The sequence below is a fragment of the Antedon mediterranea genome, chromosome 4 (genome assembly GCF_964355755.1).
Source record: "Antedon mediterranea chromosome 4, ecAntMedi1.1, whole genome shotgun sequence".
Lineage (NCBI taxonomy): Eukaryota > Metazoa > Echinodermata > Crinoidea > Comatulida > Antedonidae > Antedon > Antedon mediterranea.
The window spans coordinates 11,470,236-11,494,514 of record NC_092673.1 but is presented as its reverse complement, the minus strand read 5'-3'; the positions used below and the strand labels follow the sequence as shown (position 1 = coordinate 11,494,514).

The 24,279-nt window shown below is 31.6% G+C and overlaps 1 protein-coding gene across 2 annotated transcripts in view; it reads left to right on the top strand.

Moving 5' to 3' along the window:
- LOC140046640 (DENN domain-containing protein 1B-like) overlaps positions 1 to 23,078 on the top strand; it is a 79,273-nt gene extending 56,195 nt beyond the window's left edge. The window contains exons 13-20 of one of the 2 annotated variants that reach the window (XM_072091334.1): positions 329 to 530; positions 2,307 to 2,383; positions 8,512 to 8,544; positions 11,325 to 11,393; positions 16,230 to 16,337; positions 17,700 to 17,800; positions 18,280 to 18,427; positions 18,744 to 23,078. In XM_072091334.1, the coding sequence (XP_071947435.1) occupies positions 329 to 530; positions 2,307 to 2,383; positions 8,512 to 8,544; positions 11,325 to 11,393; positions 16,230 to 16,337; positions 17,700 to 17,800; positions 18,280 to 18,427; positions 18,744 to 19,622 (1,617 nt within the window). In that variant the 3' untranslated portion in view covers positions 19,623 to 23,078. The remainder of the gene's footprint in view (positions 1 to 328; positions 531 to 2,306; positions 2,384 to 8,511; positions 8,545 to 11,324; positions 11,394 to 16,229; positions 16,338 to 17,699; positions 17,801 to 18,279; positions 18,428 to 18,743) is intronic. The other variant, XM_072091335.1, reaches the window with a different exon arrangement.
- The last annotated feature ends 1,201 nt before the right edge of the window (positions 23,079 to 24,279 follow it).

Sequence of the window (24,279 nt, the reverse complement as noted above, 5' to 3'; positions counted from 1 at the left end):
TAAAATGTATTATTTATTATTATTATTATTAATATTAAATACGTCCAATCTCAGTACAGCAGAAAGAAAGTCGTGATATACCATCTCAGAGTGTTACTTGAGATTTAATTGTTTTGGTGGCACTGGGCTTGGCCTAAGAATTCAACCCTGTCTTAAATCCCTAAATGTACAATACACTTTTTCATAACTTAGTATATTCTTTATTTGTAAAATATTATTGTGTTTAAACACTTCAGACACAAGTGAAATATTGCATCATTGATGTACTCGTTTAATGCTGAAGAAATAAATAATGTGTAATTTTATACTAATTGATTTTGTTATTTAGGAAACCGATTGCAATAGCTTGGAATTTCAGAATGAGTTGTTTGTCAAGAGCAGCTCAAGTAGCATGCATCCATTCCTGGAAATGCTTCTACATTCTCAACACTTTCAAGAATTCATTGGTGATCGGCTAAGCAATTTAAATGCAGGAAAGGGTTACCAAGATATATTTGAAGATGAAATTCGTGCTGTCAATTCAGAAAAGGGTAGGTTTGTTGTATAAAAAGAATATATAAAACACACACAATTTGAATGACTTTAAAGATGTATTAGAGAGGTTTCACAACTCTACGATAACGAAAACGGATACGTCACGCACACATATTCGTTTTCGTAAGCCAGTAAAAATCTGGTTCGCATGGCAACGAAATATTGAGGGCGCCGTCCAAAATATGACTGTGGTAAATTTTAGCAAAGTGCAGGTACGTGTTTCTTAGCTGCCTAGGCCTAGCGTAACATCAAAGTGAATGAGGACTTTAAACACTGCTATTAATTAAAATTGACCTGGCATTTTAGTAAATTACTTTTAGTAAGATGAGATGAGATATATTTTGATAGAAAACTTTGACTGGAAGTCAAAGTAATTTTTTTAACCAAAAAAACGTCTGTATTTTATTTAAATAATTTTTTTTTCATCTCATTTTTGGTGAAAATTAATAACTATTATGATACTTCAAAATGACCCACTTTTTTTCGAAATCTTTTTTTTTTTTTTTTTTTTTTTGGAATTTGACAAAGGGACAATACATCTTTAATATAAAAATGTATCTTCCAAGCATTTTGACAAAAAAATTAAATAATAATGTCCATGCGTCTTCGAGATATGGTGATTAATGTTAGTTTTATAATAAGAAATAAACCAATTGAGATCAAAGGTCACAGAGGTCAAATTTAGATATTTCTAATTTTGATTTGGCATTTCAATACTATACTCTTAACAAACTGCTATACGTATTGAATAACAATATGCGAAGGAGCCCAGGTTCAAACCCATGACATTAGACCATTTTAGCGTATGACGCTAAAAGAATGTGTGTCTGCACAGTTTGGGATTAAAGTACGACCCTTGTAGCGTATTAGTCGAAAACGGTTGATAGTACCGTTTTAGCATACGACACTACTGTATTTCAACGTTGTATCCAATCAGAACGTTTCCTGTTATGACAAGAAACAAGGTTTGACCTAGGCTGTATCGTATCCTAACTAGACTACAAATACAATTGTTGAAAAAAAAAAAAGCTATGCTACAAACTACATGTGTCAACTGATACCATTATTTTTTCTTAGGGACTACCATCCCGTCCCCTTTTAGGCCTAACTAGAGCCATTCACGCATTCATTCAAGCTAAAAACTGAGAACACCCTAAACACTCCTAAAAATTCAATTTTGGAAAGATAAAGCTTTATAGCTATCCATCAATATAATTTTTAATAAAATACATATAGTTTTTATAGAGTTATGAACACTAATAGGCTTGTGATCAGAGTTGGCAGCCATTTTGGATGCCATCTTAAATTTGAGGATGACCGCATATTTGCAACAGTACAATTATTAGAGTGTAGGTTAACAAAAAAACTTGGTTTACTAAGTTTGTAGAGAGGTGGTACTGTGCTTATAAGCAAGCTTTTCATTCTTTAGTTTGTTGCAATAATTGTTTGCGTATGTTGCTGAAATTTAGTAAATTCTGTAGTGTTTCCTAGTTTTGGTGAATTTATTCATAAGTCTATAGTTTTTATGTTGCGTATAAACTTAAGGTATCTGATAATTAATTTGTGAAAACTTTTTAATTTCAAATTGTATGCCAACTGCTCTGGTATTTTACATCAGTTTTGTACTATTTCTATATTTTTTATACTACTATATGTTATTTATACTATATGCATTGCATTTGCGAAATAAAATTTTAAATATTCTTTATTTATATTCCATCAATATATGCAGCTACTTTGATTTGTTTTATGTATAATACCTTTTTTTGCAGAAAAAAATAAGGTGAAAGGAGCATTTAATAATATGAGGAATGACAGTAAGGCTCTAATGTCTAAAGTACAGAAGAAGGTAAGTGATGACATTAAATTTGTGTGACTTTTCACTAGTTTACTTTTGTGAATGACTTTTAATTTAGCTCTCCATGTTCACCATTTCCCCCAACCCCCTCCCTCACTTTCCAAGAAAATAAACACAGTTTGTGTATGGCCCATTAGAACTAATTTAGCCATGGCATTTTCACATTTTATTTAATATATCTGCAATCAACAGTTATAGTTATATCCATTTAAATTATCCATCCAGAAGCACAGCATTCAAGTATATATCTCTTTGCTTGTTGACAGAGACATTCTGCTTTTGTTATCTTTGGGGATGTCTAATTCCCTCTAACTATGCTTTAATATGAAACGCCGTTTACGCAACATTTCGATGATATGAATTTTATGACGCAATATGTGAATGAATTTCATCGATATGAATTGAATGACGAGCGATGAATTAAATGTTTTGAATGAAATGCTTTGAATTGAATGTTTTGATTTGAATGACATTTTTTGAATGAAATGTTTTAAATGAACTGAATTGAATGCTATGATTAGTCAAACTATTGGCGACATATGTCATTCCCACTGCGCCCTCTTGGTAGCTTGACCTCTCCGTTAGCTTTTTTTCCATACTAAATGGATCCAAGCCCATGGTCTGTTAGGATTCACTGTAAAGGATCATATTGATAACAGTAGGGAGAAAGAGGAGAAGAGGGTACCAAGGCTTAAGACGTTGAGAAAAAAATCGTGACCGGGAATGACTTACGCTACAGTACTATCCAATTCAATTCCTTCAAAACATTTCATTCAAAACATTACATATCGCGCGTCATTCAATTCATATCGATGCATTTCATTCACATATCTCGTCATAAAATTCATATCATCGAAATGTTGCGTAAACGGCATTCCTTTGAGCTTATTGACTACAATTAGTATTAGGACATGATGATGACGCCTATAATTGTTGCATTTGATAAATATTTTTATAAGCATGGGTTTAATGTTTAACATTTTCTAGAAATATTAACCCAGCTTGCATTGCATTTGTTTCTTGCATGTGTAGTTTTCAATGTAATGTTACTGCATGTTTTTTCTAAAAAAATAAAAATATAAGGTATTTACCATTGCAATGCTTTTATAACAAGTTTTGGTTTGTTTGCCAGTGTTCTGAACATTTTTTGCAATTTTTTTTTCAAGTTTGCATTTTTCGCAAACCATATCAATTTTATTCCGTAAATAAGCAACACGCGCACTGTACACCTTGAAACGCGGTCTAATTGTGCAAAAATCACACTTTTTCAGCATGTTTTTCTCCACTAATAATCATCGGATTTACCTGGTAAATGTGTAGTAGCTTCATATTATTTCATAAATCACGTCATTTTAATATGCGTTATCTTATCCAGTTTTTAATCACAATTTTGTTTAATTTAATCATGCAAAGAGCCACACACGGCTAATTTCTTTTGCATATTTAGTAGGCCAACAATTTCCGATTCCGACCCCTAAGATTTAATAACTCAAAGAGCCACACGGCTATTTTTTTTTGTTTTTGCATTGTAATTTTTACCCTTGGGATATACGAAAATACCATTGAGATATAAAAAATACATGTGAGCCAGCAGCAATTTTTCCCCAAGACAGTAACCAAACATCTACTATAACACTAAGATTTAAGCGCGTGAAAAGATGACTAATTCCACTTTAACAATACGAAAATACTCATGACAGCAACTTCTATCTCTAAGTTGACTCAGACAGTAGCTCATAGACAAGATTCATCATGTGAAGAGCTAACATGGCTAATTCTTATTTATTGGAACTGTACACATTTGGATACACTCATGACAGCTACAACTTTATCCTGTTAGCTTCTGAATTTTCTTGATTACAAAAGTACACTCACTTGAGTGAGTCAATTTGCAAGCACAAAATCACTTTAGTTAAATTCTAGTTTATTTTTGGTTTTTAAAAGGTATTCTGTATTTTGAAACCATTGATGTTTTAAAAATCTCGAAAAGAAGCACACTGGGCTTCTTTTCAAGATAATGGGATTCTTTTCGAGACTATTTGAATATCAAAAGAACAAAAGTTATTTATATCATACATTTATTTTACAGTTTAAAATGGTATTTTGATCACGATAAACAAAAAAACACTTCATTTCATTTAAACCATTTTCTTTCACTCTTGAAATGTCTAGTGAAGGTAACATTTAAAAAACTTAATATCATATGCCTGCACAGATCGTATTTGATGACAATAGGGAGTTTTCGCAACATTACGAATACGATAACAAAAACAGATACGTCACAAAACTTTTGAGCTGTTCCCAATTTCATATTCGTAAAGCGTATTCGTGTTGACGAATATCACCAGTCATATTCGTAACTACAAAATGAGTATAGTACTTGATATATTTAGCACATTTTGCATTTGAATTAGGAATGATTCATGATTATAATATAATTATACTTTTATTAAAAGTAATTTACTAAAGTAATTTACTAAAATGCCACGTCAATTTTGATAAATAGCAGTTTTTAAAGTCCTCACTCGCTTTGATGTTACGCTAGGCCTTGGCAGCCAAGCACCAAGCAACACGTACCTGTGCTTCGCTCAAATTACCGCAGTCATATTTTTGATGGCGCCCTCAATATTTCGTTTCCATGCGAAACAGATTTTTACTGACTTACAAAAAAACGAATACGTGTGCGTGACGTATCCGTTTTCGTTATCGTATTCGTAAGATTGCGAAAACTCCCTATAGTCTCTAAAACCCTGTCTTAATGGAATGCTACTTAATGGAATGCTACTTAATGGAATGCTACTTTGATAATCTAAATAGTTACACTTTATATTATATTAACCTTACAATATTCACGATTTTAACAATTATTACGGATTCTCCTTCTAACACATATCTATAATAATTACAGCTATAAACTGGTGTATTTTAAAAAAACTATCTTAAAATGTCATTGTTTCTAGATGCCTTTAGTCGAACTAGGATTGCTAATTTCTGTACGTACTTCCAAACAGCGTAATAACAGAAGTCATAAAATTTAACATTGTCCCACCAACAACTTGAGTATCCTGTTGAACGAAAGCACTCATTTTAGCATACGTTCTGGTGATTTCAACTATACCTATACAGTATATAAGAAGCCAATTAAAAGGATATTTTAAAATAATTGCATGCAATATATCAGATTTAAGGATTTGGAGCATTACATGACTTAAATGAGACACGGTAAACATCTTTTCTTGGCAAATTATATCAACATCTGACGACTCCTCGAAAATACAATGATGGATCGTCAAGTACGTCGGTCTTCTGTTAGATGATATACTCTATGTTGTACAATTAATATTTATATCCCGGTCAACTCATGACTTTGGACGTCTTGACCTCCGAGCTTGCTCAATTGTTTACCATGCAAAAATATCTTTTCTATAGCCAATGAATAATAGCGTTTTTCTTTAAACCTATTTTAATACCACAGAATACTAGAATTTATTTTCATCGACGTAGCAAACGCCAACTATGATATCATAACTCAAAAGCACTGATCGTAGTTTAGTCAGTGTCCAGGTTTAACATGCATAGGCCTACTGTAACATGCAATTTGAAAGAATAGTGCTTTTACTATCAACGAAATTGCTTTAGTTATTCCTCTATAACTTTAATTCCGCAAAATATCTATTTCACTGCCCCCTATGAGTATAACACACCCAAGAATCCGCATCCGCTGAATTTTGGATTAATAACGATGGGATGGTCACTTAAGTGTCTCAAAGGGGCATCGCTACCACTAAACATTGCCAGGAGAATATGAGCCGGGAAATGTTATATTTGATGTGATGCTCATAACTTATATGAAGAAAAATATGCGAATCTGATACAGATAGTTATGAAGTATCATATAATATGTAAGCAAACGATGGAATGATGATTGGACAAAGAAGAAGATGATGATAATTTAGTCATTGTTCCACACATTAAAACATTTAGGCATCTTATGTTTTTAAATGATTTATCTTGGAGGATGACGGCCATTTTTAGGGTTAATCTGTGACAGTTTAATAATTACCATATATCTATATTTACGGTAATTATTATAAGAGAAAAAAAACATAGACTACCAAAACCAAAATACATTACACTTTGTTCAAAATTAATATTCTGTCAATATTGCGAAATGATATATAAACATTATCCTAATTTTAAAACTGTAAAGAATTAGAGTAGTAGAGTATATTATATGTTCATATTTTTTGCTCGCAACTACGGTACAGAGGAGCTTGAGCATTGGTTACTTTATCGTATTTGGTCACATTTTTTGCAACATGTGGCAGTCCAATGATTACAATATCTTTAATCCTAATCCAACAGCATAAGCAAATGACCAGCCACTTGAAGGTACACTTATTACTTGTTTTATCATTGAGACATTTATCAGACATTTGAATTTGTAGATGACACTGGTAGCTAATTTTACTCAAGCTTTACAGTGCTTGTTAAGCATTCACAAACACATGATCATAGATGCATTGTAGTAGCTTATCATTAATTCAACAACCTGAATTTGATATAGTATGTATTACGATCTCAGTTTCAACCTTTCAGATAGGAGCTTTCCAATTTCTATGATTTGGACTCATCATTTGGCTGGCAATACATACATCAAATTATCTTTTTCAACCTGGCCAATTCTAGATCCAGACAATGTATTTGGACATGAATTTATAATTTGGCAAACAATAGCGTATATCAAAATAAAGGAAGTCTATAGTAATTTTCAATAAATTATTTTAACTATAAAATTAATGTTAAGGTCGTCTCAACCTAATTCTCTTTAAATGGCAAATGCTTAAATTAGAACCCTTATGTTCTAAGCTTATTTCTTGGACAAGAAAAATTTGGTCACATCAAATTGATATAACCAATTAGAAATAAGCCTAATTTCATTATTTTCTTTTTACGTTAACTGCATTACCTAACTTTAATTTTGAAATATTAAAAATGTTAAGTTCTTTAAATAAAAATTATGTTCTCTTGTTATGTTGATTTCATTCTAGTTCCAGAATAACATGACCCTGTATTGCACTTTTTTTATTATAAACCTTCAAAACATTCAAATTGCATGGCAAGAATGCTGCTTCATTGGTTTTTTTAAATTTCATTTACATTGCTTCTGCTTTTTTGAAAATTTATTTTTCTTCAGATTTCTTCAAATAGCGTAAAGGGAAACAGGGTATGTAGATATGTAATAGGTTCCAAACAATTCCACAAGCACTTTCTTACAAACATTGTCCATCTTAACATATATATATACTGTACACTTCAGCCCACGAAATTCAGAAAAAAGAAGGTCGGCAAAAAATTGCCGACCTTAAATTCGCCAAGGTCGGCAGTCTCGGCAGTTCTAAAAATAGAAAATTCACCCCAAGGCCTAAACCTCTTGCTAACCTAAAGGCCTAGCTATTAGGCCTAGCCTCCCTAGCTATATGTTATGCAAAAAGAACTAGCAAAATTAACTAAAATATAAAAACCTAACACTAAAATCTACAAGATAAATTCTATTTGATAATTAATTGCTGAACATCATGGTTCTGGAGCTAGCCGTACACAGAGCATGCTTGCTTGGCATAACAGGGTATTCCCCTACACAGGTCTGTTGCGCACCGGGCTGTGCCCAGCCAGCTTGGTTGATAGGAGAAAGCATGCAGCTCACACACAAAATGATGTAATGGTTGAGTGAATTCAGGGATCATCTTAATTCCATGGTTTGTTAACTAAACACAACATGGTGGTGAATATGCCTGTTAAAATTTCAATGATACGATCCCTTAAAGTACCATGTTGTTGCTAGGAGGCTTGAAAGGAGGGATCTAGCCTAGTTTCTAGGTCGGCAATCTCTTGCCGTCCTCTGACAATTTAAGGTCGGCAATAAGGTCGGCAATTGCCGATTGCCGACGTGAAATTCGTGGGCTGACACTTTTTGCTGCTTTCTTTTCTTTACTCTTTCTGCTTTTATTGTATTTTTAGCTGTTCATACAGTATATTTACTTTCTGTGTTATTAATCTATTTGTAACTCATTTTCAATTGTATTCTCACTGTCTTTCCTTTCACCACCTTCCATCAGGCTAATCCTGCAATGAAGCACATGGTTCAACAGGTAATAAACTTTTTTTCATAAATAATAACTTCAACATCAACCTTTGACATAACAACAAAATGACATTGAGTGTTGAGTGACCATATAAACACATTAGGCATAGAATATTAATTTTAACCGCTAGATGATATACTAAAATTGAGGAAATCTGTGAGAATAAAATAATGAAAGATGAGGGCGTATCAATTTGATCTCTGGTTTGCATGAGGGACTAGTGCTGTTCCGCCATACCAATTCCATGAAAGCCCCAGTGCTCTAATGGTTAGGACAACTGCATTTAAGCAGAAGGTCCGGGTTTAGTCTCGGTTGGGGCGACTTGTTCTAATTATCACAGATTTCCTCATCTTATTGTTTCAAATTAATTAATTAAATTTCAGTATATCACTGGGCGGTTTAAAATTGATGTTCTTTCCCTGTTGTGTTTATATATATAATGGTTAGAAAAGCTGCATATCAAGTAGACGGTCCGAGTTCGAGTCTTGGTTGGGGCAACTTTTTCTCATTCTTACAGATTTTCTCATCTTTATCGTTTCAAATTAATTAATAATATAACAGTATATCACCGGGCGGTTTTGAATTAATGAAATTTCTGACAAGTGTGTGTCTTTCCTTGATATTAGTTTATCTATTGATAAACCTGGTCTTTCTACATCCGTTCACTACAAAGATACTGACGCGCACGCTTATCTAAATTACAACTTTTCGCATCCTCCAGCTTGTAAGAATGCTATACCGTAATTCGCAACTTGTTAGATGATGATGACTTTAACGTAAAAGCATCTGAGATGATCGATTTTTTTAATGCATGCGAAAATCCATCTGACATTACCGTGAAATCTCTAAGAAAAGTTTGCCAGTTAACGCACGAGGACACATTACAACCTACAGATAATACAAATGCTTGTGACCGCATACCTCTAGTCCTCACGTATCATCCTATGAATAAGAAGGTTATTAACATTCTCCTCGATAACTTTTCGATTTTGACAGAAGATAACTCTGCTACAAAAGATATTTTTCAAGAACCACCCATGATAGCTTACAGAAACAAATTTGGCCACCTTATCCGCAATTTCCGGGGTGGGATCCGTTTACGATAATTAAGAGGATTGTTTAGCTGTCTTAAGGACTCCTCTTCATAAAATTTGATGTCCATAGCAACAGTGGCAGAACCTATCAGCGGGTTTAATGATGACATCATTACGCTGACGCAATTTGGCAATGGCCTGCCTCTCTTGTTTTGAGAAATTGTCACTTTTATCTGGACTGGGACGTAGTTTTGTACATCCTCTTCAATAGCCTGAATAAATGTTTCTAAAGCTAGACAACGATTTTTAGGTGGATTCCAGGAACTTTTTGGTTTAAATTTGCTAATGTTGCCTTTGTTTTGCGTGGTGCTGCTGTCTGAATCAGCAAAATATTCAAGTAATCGTAATTTTCTGGAGAAAGACTCCATGATCTAAAGATAATTGTGCGGCGAACTGCCTTGGTTTTGGGCAGAATTTAAGTCCTTGAAAAAGAAGTTTTTTCTCTCCTTCAGAAAGTCGACAATTAATTTCAACAACTAAATGAGAGGTGTTGCTCCGATTTTAGTTATAAGTCCGAACAAACCTTCTGCAGGGTTTCCTAAAAGCCCTAAAATCTTCCGAAGGTAGAGTCACTTGTGTTGAAATGACCAAGTCTGCAGGTAGACCAAATTTGTGATATCCCCTTCGGGCCATTACTTTTGATTGCTTATGGCAATCATTGGCGATAATCCTGAGTTAATTTTGAAACTGGATGCAGGAAGTTCTCTTTTCAACTTCTTAGTTCTAGAGTAAATTTCAACGTCAAACTCAGGGAGGATTTTGCGGCAATTGCCCATTTGGATCTCATTGAGTTGATAAGCATTTTTGTAAAGGACAGCGTTCCAAAAATATATGTATATTTTTGAAACGATAAAGATAAGGAAATCTGTGAGGAAACAGTGCTCATATTCGGAACATGATCTTATAATCGTGTCGAGCATAGCTCATCGGCGAAAGTTCCATATTTTTTAGTATGAAAAAATGTCTCTGGCGGGATTTGAACAAGCGACCTCTCGCTTACAGGGCGAGTATCAAGGCTGTGTTTAAGGGTTAATAAATACTAAACAGAAACAATATAAAATTACACCAATATAAACTGGCATTTAAATTTGCGTTTGGAATAATATAATGAACTTTACACACTAATTGCAATACTAATGGTATGATTTCAGACCAAACCAATGCTGTTACATACTGTACATTGTGGCATTTATCAAGTTTTTTAACATTATTGACCTGCAATTTAATAACATTTTTTATTGTTATTTCCATAATGTTGATATATTTTATTATATAAAAATAAATTACTAAAAAACAGAATTATATGCAATTGTTATTTCTAAAATATTTGTAACTCATGCATCTGCCAAAATCAACAATATTAAATTGAACCGAATAGCCTGCAGCTACCAACATTATTGGCCAGTTCACTTTATTATCTGTAGATTTAAGATCAGCAACAATCATATATGGTACAAAATCAGTGTTTTTGTGAAGGGTTGTAACAAAATAGGATACCATTCACATATTTAACAGTATGCATTCTTCTCATAATTATAATTGATAAATAAAAGGTCCACTAATCAAATACATATACAGACGTAAACATACTCAAAGCTATAACATGTGTGTATTTCATTGCTCACTTTAAAATACAATGTTACCTAATTGGCAGATGAACTTTAACACATTACTTTTTTCTTATTTCATAAGACTAAGGGTTTTGCAAAAACAGGTGTGAAAGAATTTAAGGGAATCACCACTAAACTCATTAAATCAAAGGTAAGTTTTATATAATAAATACAGCTTGTAACAACTGCTAATGTAGAAAACGCCAGATAATGTCGAAACTGTTAATGTAGAGTAATCCTCCAGCTAATTTAGAAACACCAACAGCTTATGTAGTAAATAAAAAATCAACACCAGCTAATGTAGAACGGTCAAGCAGTATCGGAAATTGACTCACAGCGAATGTAGTTACTATCATCAGCAAATGTAGAACCTATGTCTAAATCATGTGCAAATGCATCTCTTTACTAATAGCTATCAGACTGACCTTCAAAAAACGGCCATCTCGTAAGCGACCACCATCTCCCTTAAGAGACCATTTCTCATAATCGACCATCTCTTAAACGACCAATACCTTGTAATCAACCACCTCTCGGGACCGCTTCTTATAATCGACCACATCTCGTAAGCAACTACAGTACCACTCTTTATGACCACTGCCTCTCGTAAGTGACCACATTTTTAAAGGACCACCACCTATCGTTAGCAACCACCTCTTGTAAGGGTTCCAATAATTATCGATCTATAGTTTCCCCTATGTTTCATAATTTGTTTGTGATTTTATTTGTGTTACACGAGCTTGTTGAAAATAAGCACTTTCTTATCAGTGGGGGGATAGTTCAAATTACACAGTAAAATCTCTATTCTTTTGTACACAAATTTTGTAAATAGAGAGGCATTTTTAAAAGCTATGAAAAATAAACAATGTGGCAAAAAATGTTATCAGATGACTAAATATAGGTAATATAACTTGAATTTTATATTTCTGGTAATTCTACTTCAGATTTTTATTTTCATGCTATAGCAAAAATTATCCACCGTATATCCACCATCTTTTTTCACCTTCTAGGGAGTCACCAGACATGTTTTACATTAGTTTAAACTATACCCAACTACTGAAAAAAGTCTTTCTGTTTTTTTATGGCAGAATTTTGCCAAATTCTGTATTTGACCATATTAAGGGAAATTCATATTTTTTCGTCTTTATTTCTGTTACAAATATTTGATTTATGTACAATTAACCAGATATTATATTTAAAATTCATGCCTGTACCTGAGCTTTAAGGTAATTACTGATTGTCCTAATTCCTATCAAAAACAGTACTGTATAACTCATTAAGGGACACCTTCAGTACTGTATAACTCATTAAGGGACACCTTCAGTACTGTATAACTCATTAAGGGACACCTTCAGTACTGTATAACTCATTAAGGGACACCTTCAGTACTGTATAACTCATTAAGGGACACCTTCAGTACTGTATAACTCATTAAGGGACACCTTCAGTACTGTATAACTCATTAAGGGACACCTTCAGTACTGTATAACTCATTAAGGGACACCTTCAGTACTGTATAACTCATTAAGGGACACCTTCAGTACTGTATAACTCATTAAGGGACACCTTCAGTACTGTATAACTCATTAAGGGACACCTTCAGTACTGTATAACTCATTAAGGGACACCTTCAGTACTGTATAACTCATTAAGGGACACCTTCAGTACTGTATAACTCATTAAGGGACACCTTCAGTACTGTATAACTCATTAAGGGACACCTTCAGTACTGTATAACTCATTAAGGGACACCTTCAGTACTGTATAACTCATTAAGGGACACCTTCATAATCCAACAAAATGTCCCTATATTCTGTACCTGATTACTAAACCGATATTATTGTACTTTATAAATGGCAGACCACACATGCATACAGTACTCTTGTGCTTTATGTGAGAGAATTTAGAGCATTAATACTGTATCAATTATATGTATTTGTTTATGGTTTATTATCGGTATGCCAAATTTGTTTATGGTTTATTATCGGTATGCCAAATTTGTTTATGGTTTATTATCGGTATGCCAAATTTGTTAATGGTTTATTATCGATATGCCAAATTTGTTTATGGTTTATTATCGGTATGCCAAATTTGTTTATGGTTTATTATCGGTATGCCAAATTTGTTTAATGGTTTATTATCGGTATGCCAAATTTGTTTATGGTTTATTATCGTTATGCCAAATTTGTTTATGTTTTATTATCGGTATGCCAAATTTGTTTATGGTTTATTATCGGTATGCCAAATTTGTTTATGGTTTATTATCGGTATGCCAAATTTGTTTATGGTTTATTATCGGTATGCCAAATTTGTTTATGGTTTATTATCGGTATGCCAAATTTGTTTATGGTTTATTATCGGTATGCCAAATTTGTTTATGGTTTATTATCGGTATGCCAAATTTGTTTATGGTTTATTATCGGTATGCCAAATTTGTTTATGGTTTATTATCGTTATGCCAAATTTGTTTATGTTTTATTATCGGTATGCCAAATTTGTTTATGGTTTATTATCGGTATGCCAAATTTGTTTATGGTTTATTATCGGTATGCCAAATTTGTTTATGGTTTATTATCGGTATGCCAAATTTGTTTATGGTTTATTATCGGTATGCCAAATTTGTTTATGGTTTATTATCGGTATGCCAAATTTGTTTATGGTTTATTATCGGTATGCCAAATTTGTTTATGGTTTATTATCGATATGCCAAATTTGTTTATGGTTTATTATCGGTATGCCAAATTTGTTTATGGTTTATTATCGGTATGCCAAATTTGTTTATGGTTTATTATCGGTATGCCAAATTTGTTTATGGTTTATTATCGTTATGCCAAATTTGTTTATGGTTTATTATCGGTATGCCAAATTTGTTTAGGGTTTATTATCGGTATGCCAAATTTGTTTATGGTTTATTATCGGTATGCCAAATTTGTTTATGGTTTATTATCGGTATGCCAAATTTGTTTATGGTTTATTATCGGTATGCCAAATTTGTTTATGGTTTATTATCGGTATGCCAAATTTGTTTATGGTTTATTATCGGTATGCCAAATTTGTTTATGGTTTATTATCGTTATGCCAAATTTGTTTATGTTTTATTATCGGTATGCCAAATTTGTTTATGGTTTATTATCGGTATGCCAAATTTGTTTATGGTTTATTATCGGTATGCCAAATTTGTTTATGGTTTATTATCGGTATGCCAAATTTGTTTATGGTTTATTATCGGTATGCCAAATTTGTTTATGGTTTATTATCGGTATGCCAAATTTGTTTATGGTTTATTATCGGTATGCCAAATTTGTTTATGGTTTATTATCGGTATGCCAAATTTGTTTATGGTTTATTATCGGTATGCCAAATTTGTTTATGGTTTATTATCGGATGCCAAATTTGTTTATGGTTTATTATCGATATGCCAAATTTGTTTATGGTTTATTATCGGTATGCCAAATTTGTTTATGGTTTATTATCGGTATGCCAAATTTGTTTATGGTTTATTATCGGTATGCCAAATTTGTTTATGGTTTATTATCGGTATGCCAAATTTGTTTATGGTTTATTATCGTTATGCCAAATTTGTTTATGTTTTATTATCGGTATGCCAAATTTGTTTATGGTTTATTATCGGTATGCCAAATTTGTTTATGGTTTATTATCGGTATGCCAAATTTGTTTATGGTTTATTATCGGTATGCCAAATTTGTTTATGGTTTATTATCGGTATGCCAAATTTGTTTATGGTTTATTATCAGTATGCCAAATTTGTTTATGGTTTATTATCGGTATGCCAAATTTGTTTATGGTTTATTATCGGTATGCCAAATTTGTTTATGGTTTATTATCTGTATGCCAAATTTGTTTATGGTTTATTATCGTTATGCCAAATTTGTTTATGGTTTATTATCGGTATGCCAAATTTGTTTATGGTTTATTATCGGTATGCCAAATTTGTTTATGGTTTATTATCGGTATGCCAAATTTGTTTATGGTTTATTATCGGTATGCCAAATTTGTTTATGGTTTATTATCGGTATGCCAAATTTGTTTATGGTTTATTATCGGTATGCCAAATTTGTTTATGGTTTATTATCGGTATGCCAAATTTGTTTATGGTTTATTATTGGTATGCCTCTTTTTGAATTTCCTTTTGCATACCAAACCTTTCAACTATTATTCATATTCAATTTTTTCATGTTTTGTAAAACAATTTCATATAATATTTTAATTGTAATGAAAAATTACAGTTTTTAAAGCCTTTTTGCTAATTAAAATGATACTACTAATTTTCATTTTTTTGCAATACCTTTATTTCGATTTCTTTTTGGTTATTATTTGATTGTATTATTTTTCAATACATAATTTGTTTAATATTTAAACAAAATTGCAGCACAATAGTGCAGCAAAAAATATATATTTAGAACAAAGTAACAATATGGAAATTCTGCATATGTTTATATATAGTTGTTTGAAACGACTCGACAAAAAGAAGCATATTTTGTCAAGAAAAATGCAGTCAGTTTTCGAGGACCTTACCAATATAATAGAACTTTAATCAATAAAATATTCCAGTGGTTTGAATATCTGTCTTTGCTTCTTAGTGTGTTTACTTGCTTTTACTACAAATATAAATATTAAATACATATTTTGGTTTTACCACCACCACTATTTTGGCCACTCTTCACTCAGTTTTTTTAATTTGATGGCATTTTAATCAATTCATTTATTTGAATTTGTTTGGTGTGACCCAATAAGGGAAACCGCTGAAATCACTTGTAACAAACATTGAAATCACGTAACTAAACATGGCTAAAACAATCATTACACATTTCTTAATATAGGCCTATACAGTATAGGTTTTATATTATATTCCCCCACAAAAAGTACTAGGCGTGGCAGTAGCCCTTTGGTGCTGTATCCTACCAAATCTCCCCAACTCTCCTCCCTTTTTTTATATGCTTATGAATATACTGTTTATGTTTGATTTCAGGATGATTTAGATACAGGCTATTCTATTCAGCATCTTAAGATTTCAGGACCAATGCCTGCAAGAAGAAGTAACCCAAGTTCACCAACATCAAGTCCATATTTAAGAAGGGTGAGTTACAAAAACATAGTGTAGTCACAATAGCATGAAAAAGCAAATAAAGTTGATATTGAACAAATATTAATAAGTAAAAAACTAATCACTAATGCAGGATAATATATTATTTATTTAAGCAAGTTAATATGAAAATGCATACCCAACATCATACAAACTTATTGCCATTGACGGTAAATAATTATATAGAGTGTACCAATTTATTTGACTATTCAGTGCTAACTGTAGTTACATTTTGGGTACCGTATGCTCACCAGGAATACAATGAATTGTACAATGCAGTGTGTAAATAAATCTGTTTTGATTGATTTTTTCTTTCTTTCTCTTTTCTTTTTAAACAGACATAAAATATTTTTCTTTTTTAAAATGCTTTATCTAAATAAATTAATAAGAAACATATTCTATTAATATTGTTGTCATATTCATATAACACTTACAACAACAATACAATCAGCAGGTTATAATTTACAAAGATAAATTTAGAATATAATAGAATATATTCATTTCTCAGGCACAAAGGAAATGGGTTCTGTCCTCTAACACACAGGAATCACAAAAAACACATACTATTTTCTCTTGTAATATTCCTATGATCAAAAATAAAAATAAAAATTATCTTTATTGCAATCAATGTATATAAAAATATAGGATTTGATATTTACAATTCATATTAAAAACGAAAAAATATATAAAAGTTATGAATAAAAAAGTCAAAAACAATATATAACTAGAATTTAATTCGTCGCTTTGAAGAGTTATAGGTGATCATGTTTATAATTTTACGGATATTTAATTTTTTTTAAACATGCACGTATGTTAGGAAAATACAACTTGGGTTTATGAAGTAGGGTAAAACACGGTATTATTATTTATTGTATAACTGCAAAGTTTTTTGGGGGTTGACCTCGGCCCGTACTACACGCTAAAAAGATGTGGTCACATTTAGGGTGTTGTATAAACACAGCCATAGAGACCTTATAGAAACTACTAAAATAATCATTTCACGTAACAAAATTGATTCAAATAAATTTGTTATGATGACACAAGATACCTGACGACATAAATATCAAATTCATTGAAAACAGCTGTGTTCAGAACATAAGGATAAATTTTGTCTCTTAACAACCAATTGAAATGTGAAATAAATTACGTACCTATTGTGGAAGCTACTTATCTTCAAAATAAATCTAGATCGGCACTGTGAGTTTGATATTCATAGGCCCACAAATTTGTTTAGGGATTTACTGTAGAATGGGGAATAAAAGGGTAATATCTGTATCAAAACCCATTATTCTGTAAGTAAATAAATCATTGTATCTACCGTAGTTAATGTTAAATTTGTTGGTTTTTTTGGCTTAGTCTACCAAGCCCCACTATCCATCAGGGATGACCTCGCAACGACCCAGAACGGTTGCAATCACTCCAAAAGATCTGACACATAAGATTTCTGTTGGTGAAAAGTGAGTACATTTATTTTTCTCTTTCCTAGAACATAGAATATAAAATGTCTGGATTGTCTTAATTGATGATAATGACGGCGGATTTAGCAATTATGCAATGCACTTAACTGAAGAAATAAAATGGTTTTTGACTTTTATACATCTTCATTGATCCATGGATGCCAAGAGATGTAGAACAATATCGCTAAGCAACTTGTCGCTTCTTTTTCATTTTATGTTCTGCAATAATTTAAATGGCCTTGTAGTTTCTATACAGTCTGCATATGATGACGTTAGCATATTGTATTTATTTTTTTACTTTTTTTACAAATCAATGTAGTCACATTTGATAAATACAGTAAAATTATGAAGTTGTAATGATGTACAGTAATTATTCTTTACGACTGTAATTATAAAACAAAGCTTTTTAACAATAAATTTATTGTTTATAATCAAGGCATTTTGTTTATAAATAGAAAATGGTATTTTTATTCTCACAGAATTAAGTCTTACAAACCAATTGAATTTGACACTGATTTTAATGAGATTATGGATTGTGAACCACTATTTAGTAAGAAAGAGATGAATGCAATACTACAACGTGATAAAAACAGCACAGACTCAAGCTCTGAGAGCTCTTACACAGAAGTAAGTCAATTGATTATTTTTAAACTAAAACTTCTTCCGCATTTCGAGCATCGAGAAAGTTTTTTTTTTTTTTGTAAAATTTAATATTGAATGTAATTAAACAAAAATGAATATAATTTAATTTATATTAAGGAAAAATATTTTCCAAAAAGATGCACTAATTATTGTTAGTATCGACAATTGTCAACTTGGAGAGGCATTCACCTTGCAATGGGTTGAAAATGGCTAGCAATTATGATAGGATGAAAGAAATATGTCTGTTATATTGTTTTCTCATATTTATTGTTTTGTAAAATAATATTTACACATTTTCTAGGATGACAAGAAACTTTCTGGTTCTCCAATTCCAATGCCAAGAAAAAAAAAGTTAAACTCGAACAACTTAACAAGTGAATCATCCAAATCTACCACATTACTTGAACAGAGCATGTTGTCATCTCAACCTCCTGCTGCTCCTCCACGTCGACCTAAAAAATCTCCACATGCAAAATTACCGACAAGGAGTATGTCATCAAATTTCTCTCAAATAAATATAAATAAAAATGCATGTACATACGATTCATTAATTAATATATCAGATTTTAATTCATTGGATCCTGTTTCAAAGGAAATAACTCTACGTACATCAAAATCCGCAAACAAACTTACAGCATTTGCAGACAACTTTGCCGATTATAAATTTAGTAATGAAACTGGCACTAGCCCCATTTTTGCAAGCTCTACTGTTGCTAGCCCCACTACTGCTAGCCCAACTGCTGCTAGCCCAACTGCTACTGAAAATATGTTGCGTGAGATATTCAATGAAGCACAAAGAACTGGACCTTTAATGCCACCAGCAAGACAAAATGTGATGCGCCCAAATAACAGCAGTCCAAACTTGAATACATACACTGCTCCTTCCACTGAAACAAATCCATTTGGACAGAGTATAACAGTACCACAGTCAGCAAATTATTACAGTGAGCCTAATAGCCAGTATGTATCAAATATAATGAGCTCAGTCCATCAGCCATACTCTGGTCAGCCACAGTCTACTACTACTTTGTTATCGCTAGCTAATGGTCAAACAAATACTATATCAAACAGTACAAACCCATTTCAAACTTCACCAGCTAAAGAACAGCCAGATCCCTTTGCAGATCTAGTTTCTATACAGAAAAACTATGTTAGCTCTGCATGTGGAAAGTCCACATAAATTAGATAATAATTTGATTCCATCAATACATAAGAATTTGTATGTGAAATGTGAAAATTGTCTTTCAAATGAGGAAGAATATTGTATGCATATGTCTTAAAATTGATTTTGTGTTTGATTTAAAAATAATGATAAAATGTACATGATATATGGCATATCTTATTTTACTTGTAGTACTTATTCATCTCAAGCTATAAACAAATCATACTGTACTATTAGTTTGTATCTGGTGGTTTAGAAAATTAAACCTTTTTATTTTTAAAGACATAATTTATAAAAAATGAAGTATAACCTAAGGTATCTAGTATAATGAAGGTATTAATTATATATTATATGTATAGTTATTTGTTCATAGTTACAATATTCATAATTACCACACAAAAACTTTAGGAATGTTTTATAAATGGCAACATATAGTTACACTTGTCAGTTCACAATACTTAATCAATAAAACAATAACTCCCATCATTAAACCAAGGCAATCAAACAACAGAACGTTAAGCTCAACCAGATCACAATTTTTATCTCTATTTGCGACACAATCAGTCCCTGCCCCTAAATGCTTGAATGATTTTCGATTGACCAATTTTAATGTCAACATTGTAAACATAATTTCAATTCACGGAAAAAAAATGAAAAACTCAGAAGAACTGATAAAATAAAACTACAAGAAATATACATCAAATTGCATAAACGCCTACCAGATCAGCACACTGGAGTTGATCCCCACCTCTTTTCGAATAGTGTACCAAGTTGTTTAACATGCACTATATGTACACGGGACCAACCAACCAACCGAAGGACAAGGCAATGGGAGTAAAGCATCTTGCCTGAGGATACAATTAGTATGGTACAGATAGAACTCGAATCATATGCTAGTCCGATATTATTTTACCATCATTATAACCATTTAATCATTATAACATCCAATGCTAAAAGATAAATACTTTTATGAAATATAAATAAAATAGCAATAAAAACAATTAAACGTATGGTATACATAGCCTAGAATTCAACGACTTTGTATGAATTCGTCGAAGCCTAACCACAGATCAAAGTCTGTTGCAATAGCCTATCTTGGCAAGTCAAGCTCAGCCTCCTGTTGTAAGATTGCCTTGATTACTGTAAACCTATTGTAGTTTGTGTCAAATTTGAAAGTACTTATTTATACATACAAAATACTAGATGAACATTATGTGACTATGTAACATTGATGAAATCATTTTTTTGTACATTATGATTGGTTTTCGAACAATTACACTTTGATTTAAGATGAATGAAATACTGTAAGACTACACTATGATTTAAAGACGTATTTTCCTCCGAAAAAATTAATTATAAAACAAGCAAACAAAGACAAAATTAACTGTTAAATTCAACCAAAAACCGCAGACAATTTGACTCTTTTTTTGCTTTAAATTACAGTTTTTCTAGGTAAATATTTTTGTTTTCAATCCAATTTTTTGTCAAAGTGAATAACTATTGTGTGACATTAAAATGGCATATTCAACAAACAAATTTAACAATTTTTCAGAGGGACAGTATATCTTAAATTTTGCAATAATAATTTATTATTGTTTATTAGGTACTGTATTAGTTTATCCAAAACATCATAATCCAAGCCAAGAAATATTCTGTATGACAATGTTACTTTTTTACTACTTTTGTTTTTCTTTCAATATTTAAACCTGTGATCTGAATGATGGTGCATTTTGTTCACAATTAATGAGAGATACAAGTGATAAGGTAAATAAAATAAATGTATGTTAACAATTTAATTTGGGAAATATATTTTAATTCAACAATGCAACCATGTTAAGAGTTATTTTGTGATAGTAGCATAATACTTAAATTAAAATTTGAGAATATAAATGTGACACTACACAGAAAGCCAAAAGAACGAATGAATACAATTAACAATATAATATACTTATACTGTTGTGTATTTTTTAATATTATTTTGATTTCTGTTTTAAAATGCAGGTCATTTCTTTTCTGCAAGGTTTCATGAGAGAATAGAACAGTATAGAAAATGATTTCCTAAAACCTTGTATTGTATTGTGGACTGGAACTTTTGTACATAACCTGTATTTTAAATATAGATGGATTTATATATGGTGCATGAGTGAAAATTTATTAGAAATTTTAAATTTTGTTGTTATTTTTGCATTGTAGTACCAAGAGTAATTGTGTAGTATAATATAGTCATAGTTTATGGTTATTGGAGTTTGACATAACCATAAGTATTGTGATTCGGAGTTTTAATATTGTTTTGTTTGGTATAAAAATATCACGAGACTATAAAGGCTATAATTATTTGAGTAGCTATTTTTGTTCTTGTTGTATGTTTCAGCCAGCTGTTTGTTCTTGTTGTATGTTTCAGCCAGCTGTTTTCCACCATGTTTTTATTATAAAATACCAAATTTAAATCGCTGATGGATTAGATCTATGAATGATTCAGAAACTTACAGATTGTAATTGTTTTTGTAACATAATGTGTATAATAAAGAAACTAGACTTTGGTTGGGATAAAATATAAATATTACTCATGTTATAAACGCAAAATTTTTATTTAAAATCAAAAAAGTAAAACAAATATAGTAACATTTACTATACTTTTTATAGTATATATTGTATTTTTGTATAATTATCTAATTATGGCCATGGACCTTTTTTCTTAGATGCATTTGCATGTTAAATACCAATTTACTTATTTAATTATAAATAATTGTCCCCTTAATAGGAAGGGACACTGACCAAAACTTAATATGGATTTTTGCAGGAAAAAAACAAATATACCAAAATGAACAACTACAGTACAGTGATGTGAACTCAAGAAATTGAGAAAAATTTAAAATTCAGCAGGAAACATTGCACCAATAAAAAACTGTCAATAGAAAGTATTATAATAATTAATGTTTTTATTATTAACAATAAAATGAATAGAATTATTTGATATTGTCCCTTGATAGTGGTGTCCCTTGAGTAGGGGTTGGATGTAGAGTTAAAACATAATTGCCCTCGTTTTGGTTCTACTGTATATAACATATTCATTATCGATATTTGTTTTTCCAAGTAAAATTTAGCCGAGAACTGTATAAAACATTTATTCTTTTAATTTGTTTATTTTTGTTTATTTACACAATATTAATTATTAATATAATAATTATAAATTAAAAATGTACACATGCAGTGTTCATAACTTCTAATTATGATTTTAAACTGATTCAATGTCAGGTGGGTTTAAACTTATCTTCCAGGTATTTAGAGGAGGTTTTAATTAATTCCTTCCAATTTAATGGTATTGCAAAATAATCATACTGTATACTTGAATAAAATGGTAAACTACACTTGAATAGTAGACCTAGGTTTTGTTTCATTGCTTTGCAACATGCTAACATAAACAATATTACATAAGGCATATCTCATTTTTAAAACTACAGCATTTAAAAAAAAAAATAAGTAGGTCAAGTGTTATAACGTTCGTTAAAGCCAGTTAATTATTCGCCGTAGAGGGCGTAGATGCAAAAAAGTTCGCGGAACTGGGGTGGCAAATGGTAAAGTAGGTGAACGCCACTTTGCCGACAGACAGCAAAAAATTGCTTAAGAAAGTTCTCTTCTTAATAATAGATCCCGATCAGACCGGCTTTATGAAAGGGAGATACATCGGTGAAAACATCCGATTAGTTTTGGATATTATACATTACACAGATTGCGAAAAAATACCAGGTATGATTCTTGATTTGGATTTTGAAAAAAACCTTCGATAAAATTGAATGGAAATATTTAGATAAGGTTTTATCTTATTATAATTTTGGGAAGGATTTTAGAAAATGGATAAATGTGTTTTATACCGGCGCTTGTAGCTGTGTGATTAATAATGGTTATTCATCTAATTTTTTTAATCTATCAAGATGGCTCCGACAAGGATGCCCTCTGTCACCATACTTTTTTATATTGTGTGCCGAAATATTGTCTTCTCATGTTAGGCAATTCTGATAGAAATATGATCGCTTATATTTTTTATACATATTTACATTTGGGTGTAGAATCATATAAGTTGTGTATATATGGTGAACTGAAATCAAACTTATTAAAGATGTATTTAACCCCCCCCCCCCCCCTCTCCCCCCCCCCCCCCCCAAAAAAAAACCCCAAATGAAGATTTTTGCAATTTATAGTCTTCTTGTATTCTTAATGTAGGTTAATCACCAAATTGTTCAGGGGGACAATTTAATATACGCCGTGGTTAGGATTCCGGCACCGGAACTCAACTGCCCACCGTTAGGGAATCCGACACGCTATTGCGCATGCCCAGAGCTCTGGGAAGTGAATTATAGCTTGCACTAATAATAGTGCCACACCACGGAGAGTCGGAGTGTTATAGGGATTTACTGTAGCCTAGATAGTCGTTGCGCGAGCGAGAGAGCGATGGATGAAACTTGGCCTATGCCATACATGAATTAATAATTAAAATATGACTACGCCACGCGTTAAAATAATTATGATATTAATAAGTATCAGTATCTATCTAAGAATCGTAATGCTGTTTTTAGCGTTGCGACCCTGACTTCCCGAACAGTTTTTTCACATCCACGCGGTGGCTGCCGTCAACAAATCAACTTGTGATTGCATGTTGTATATGTACAGTATAATG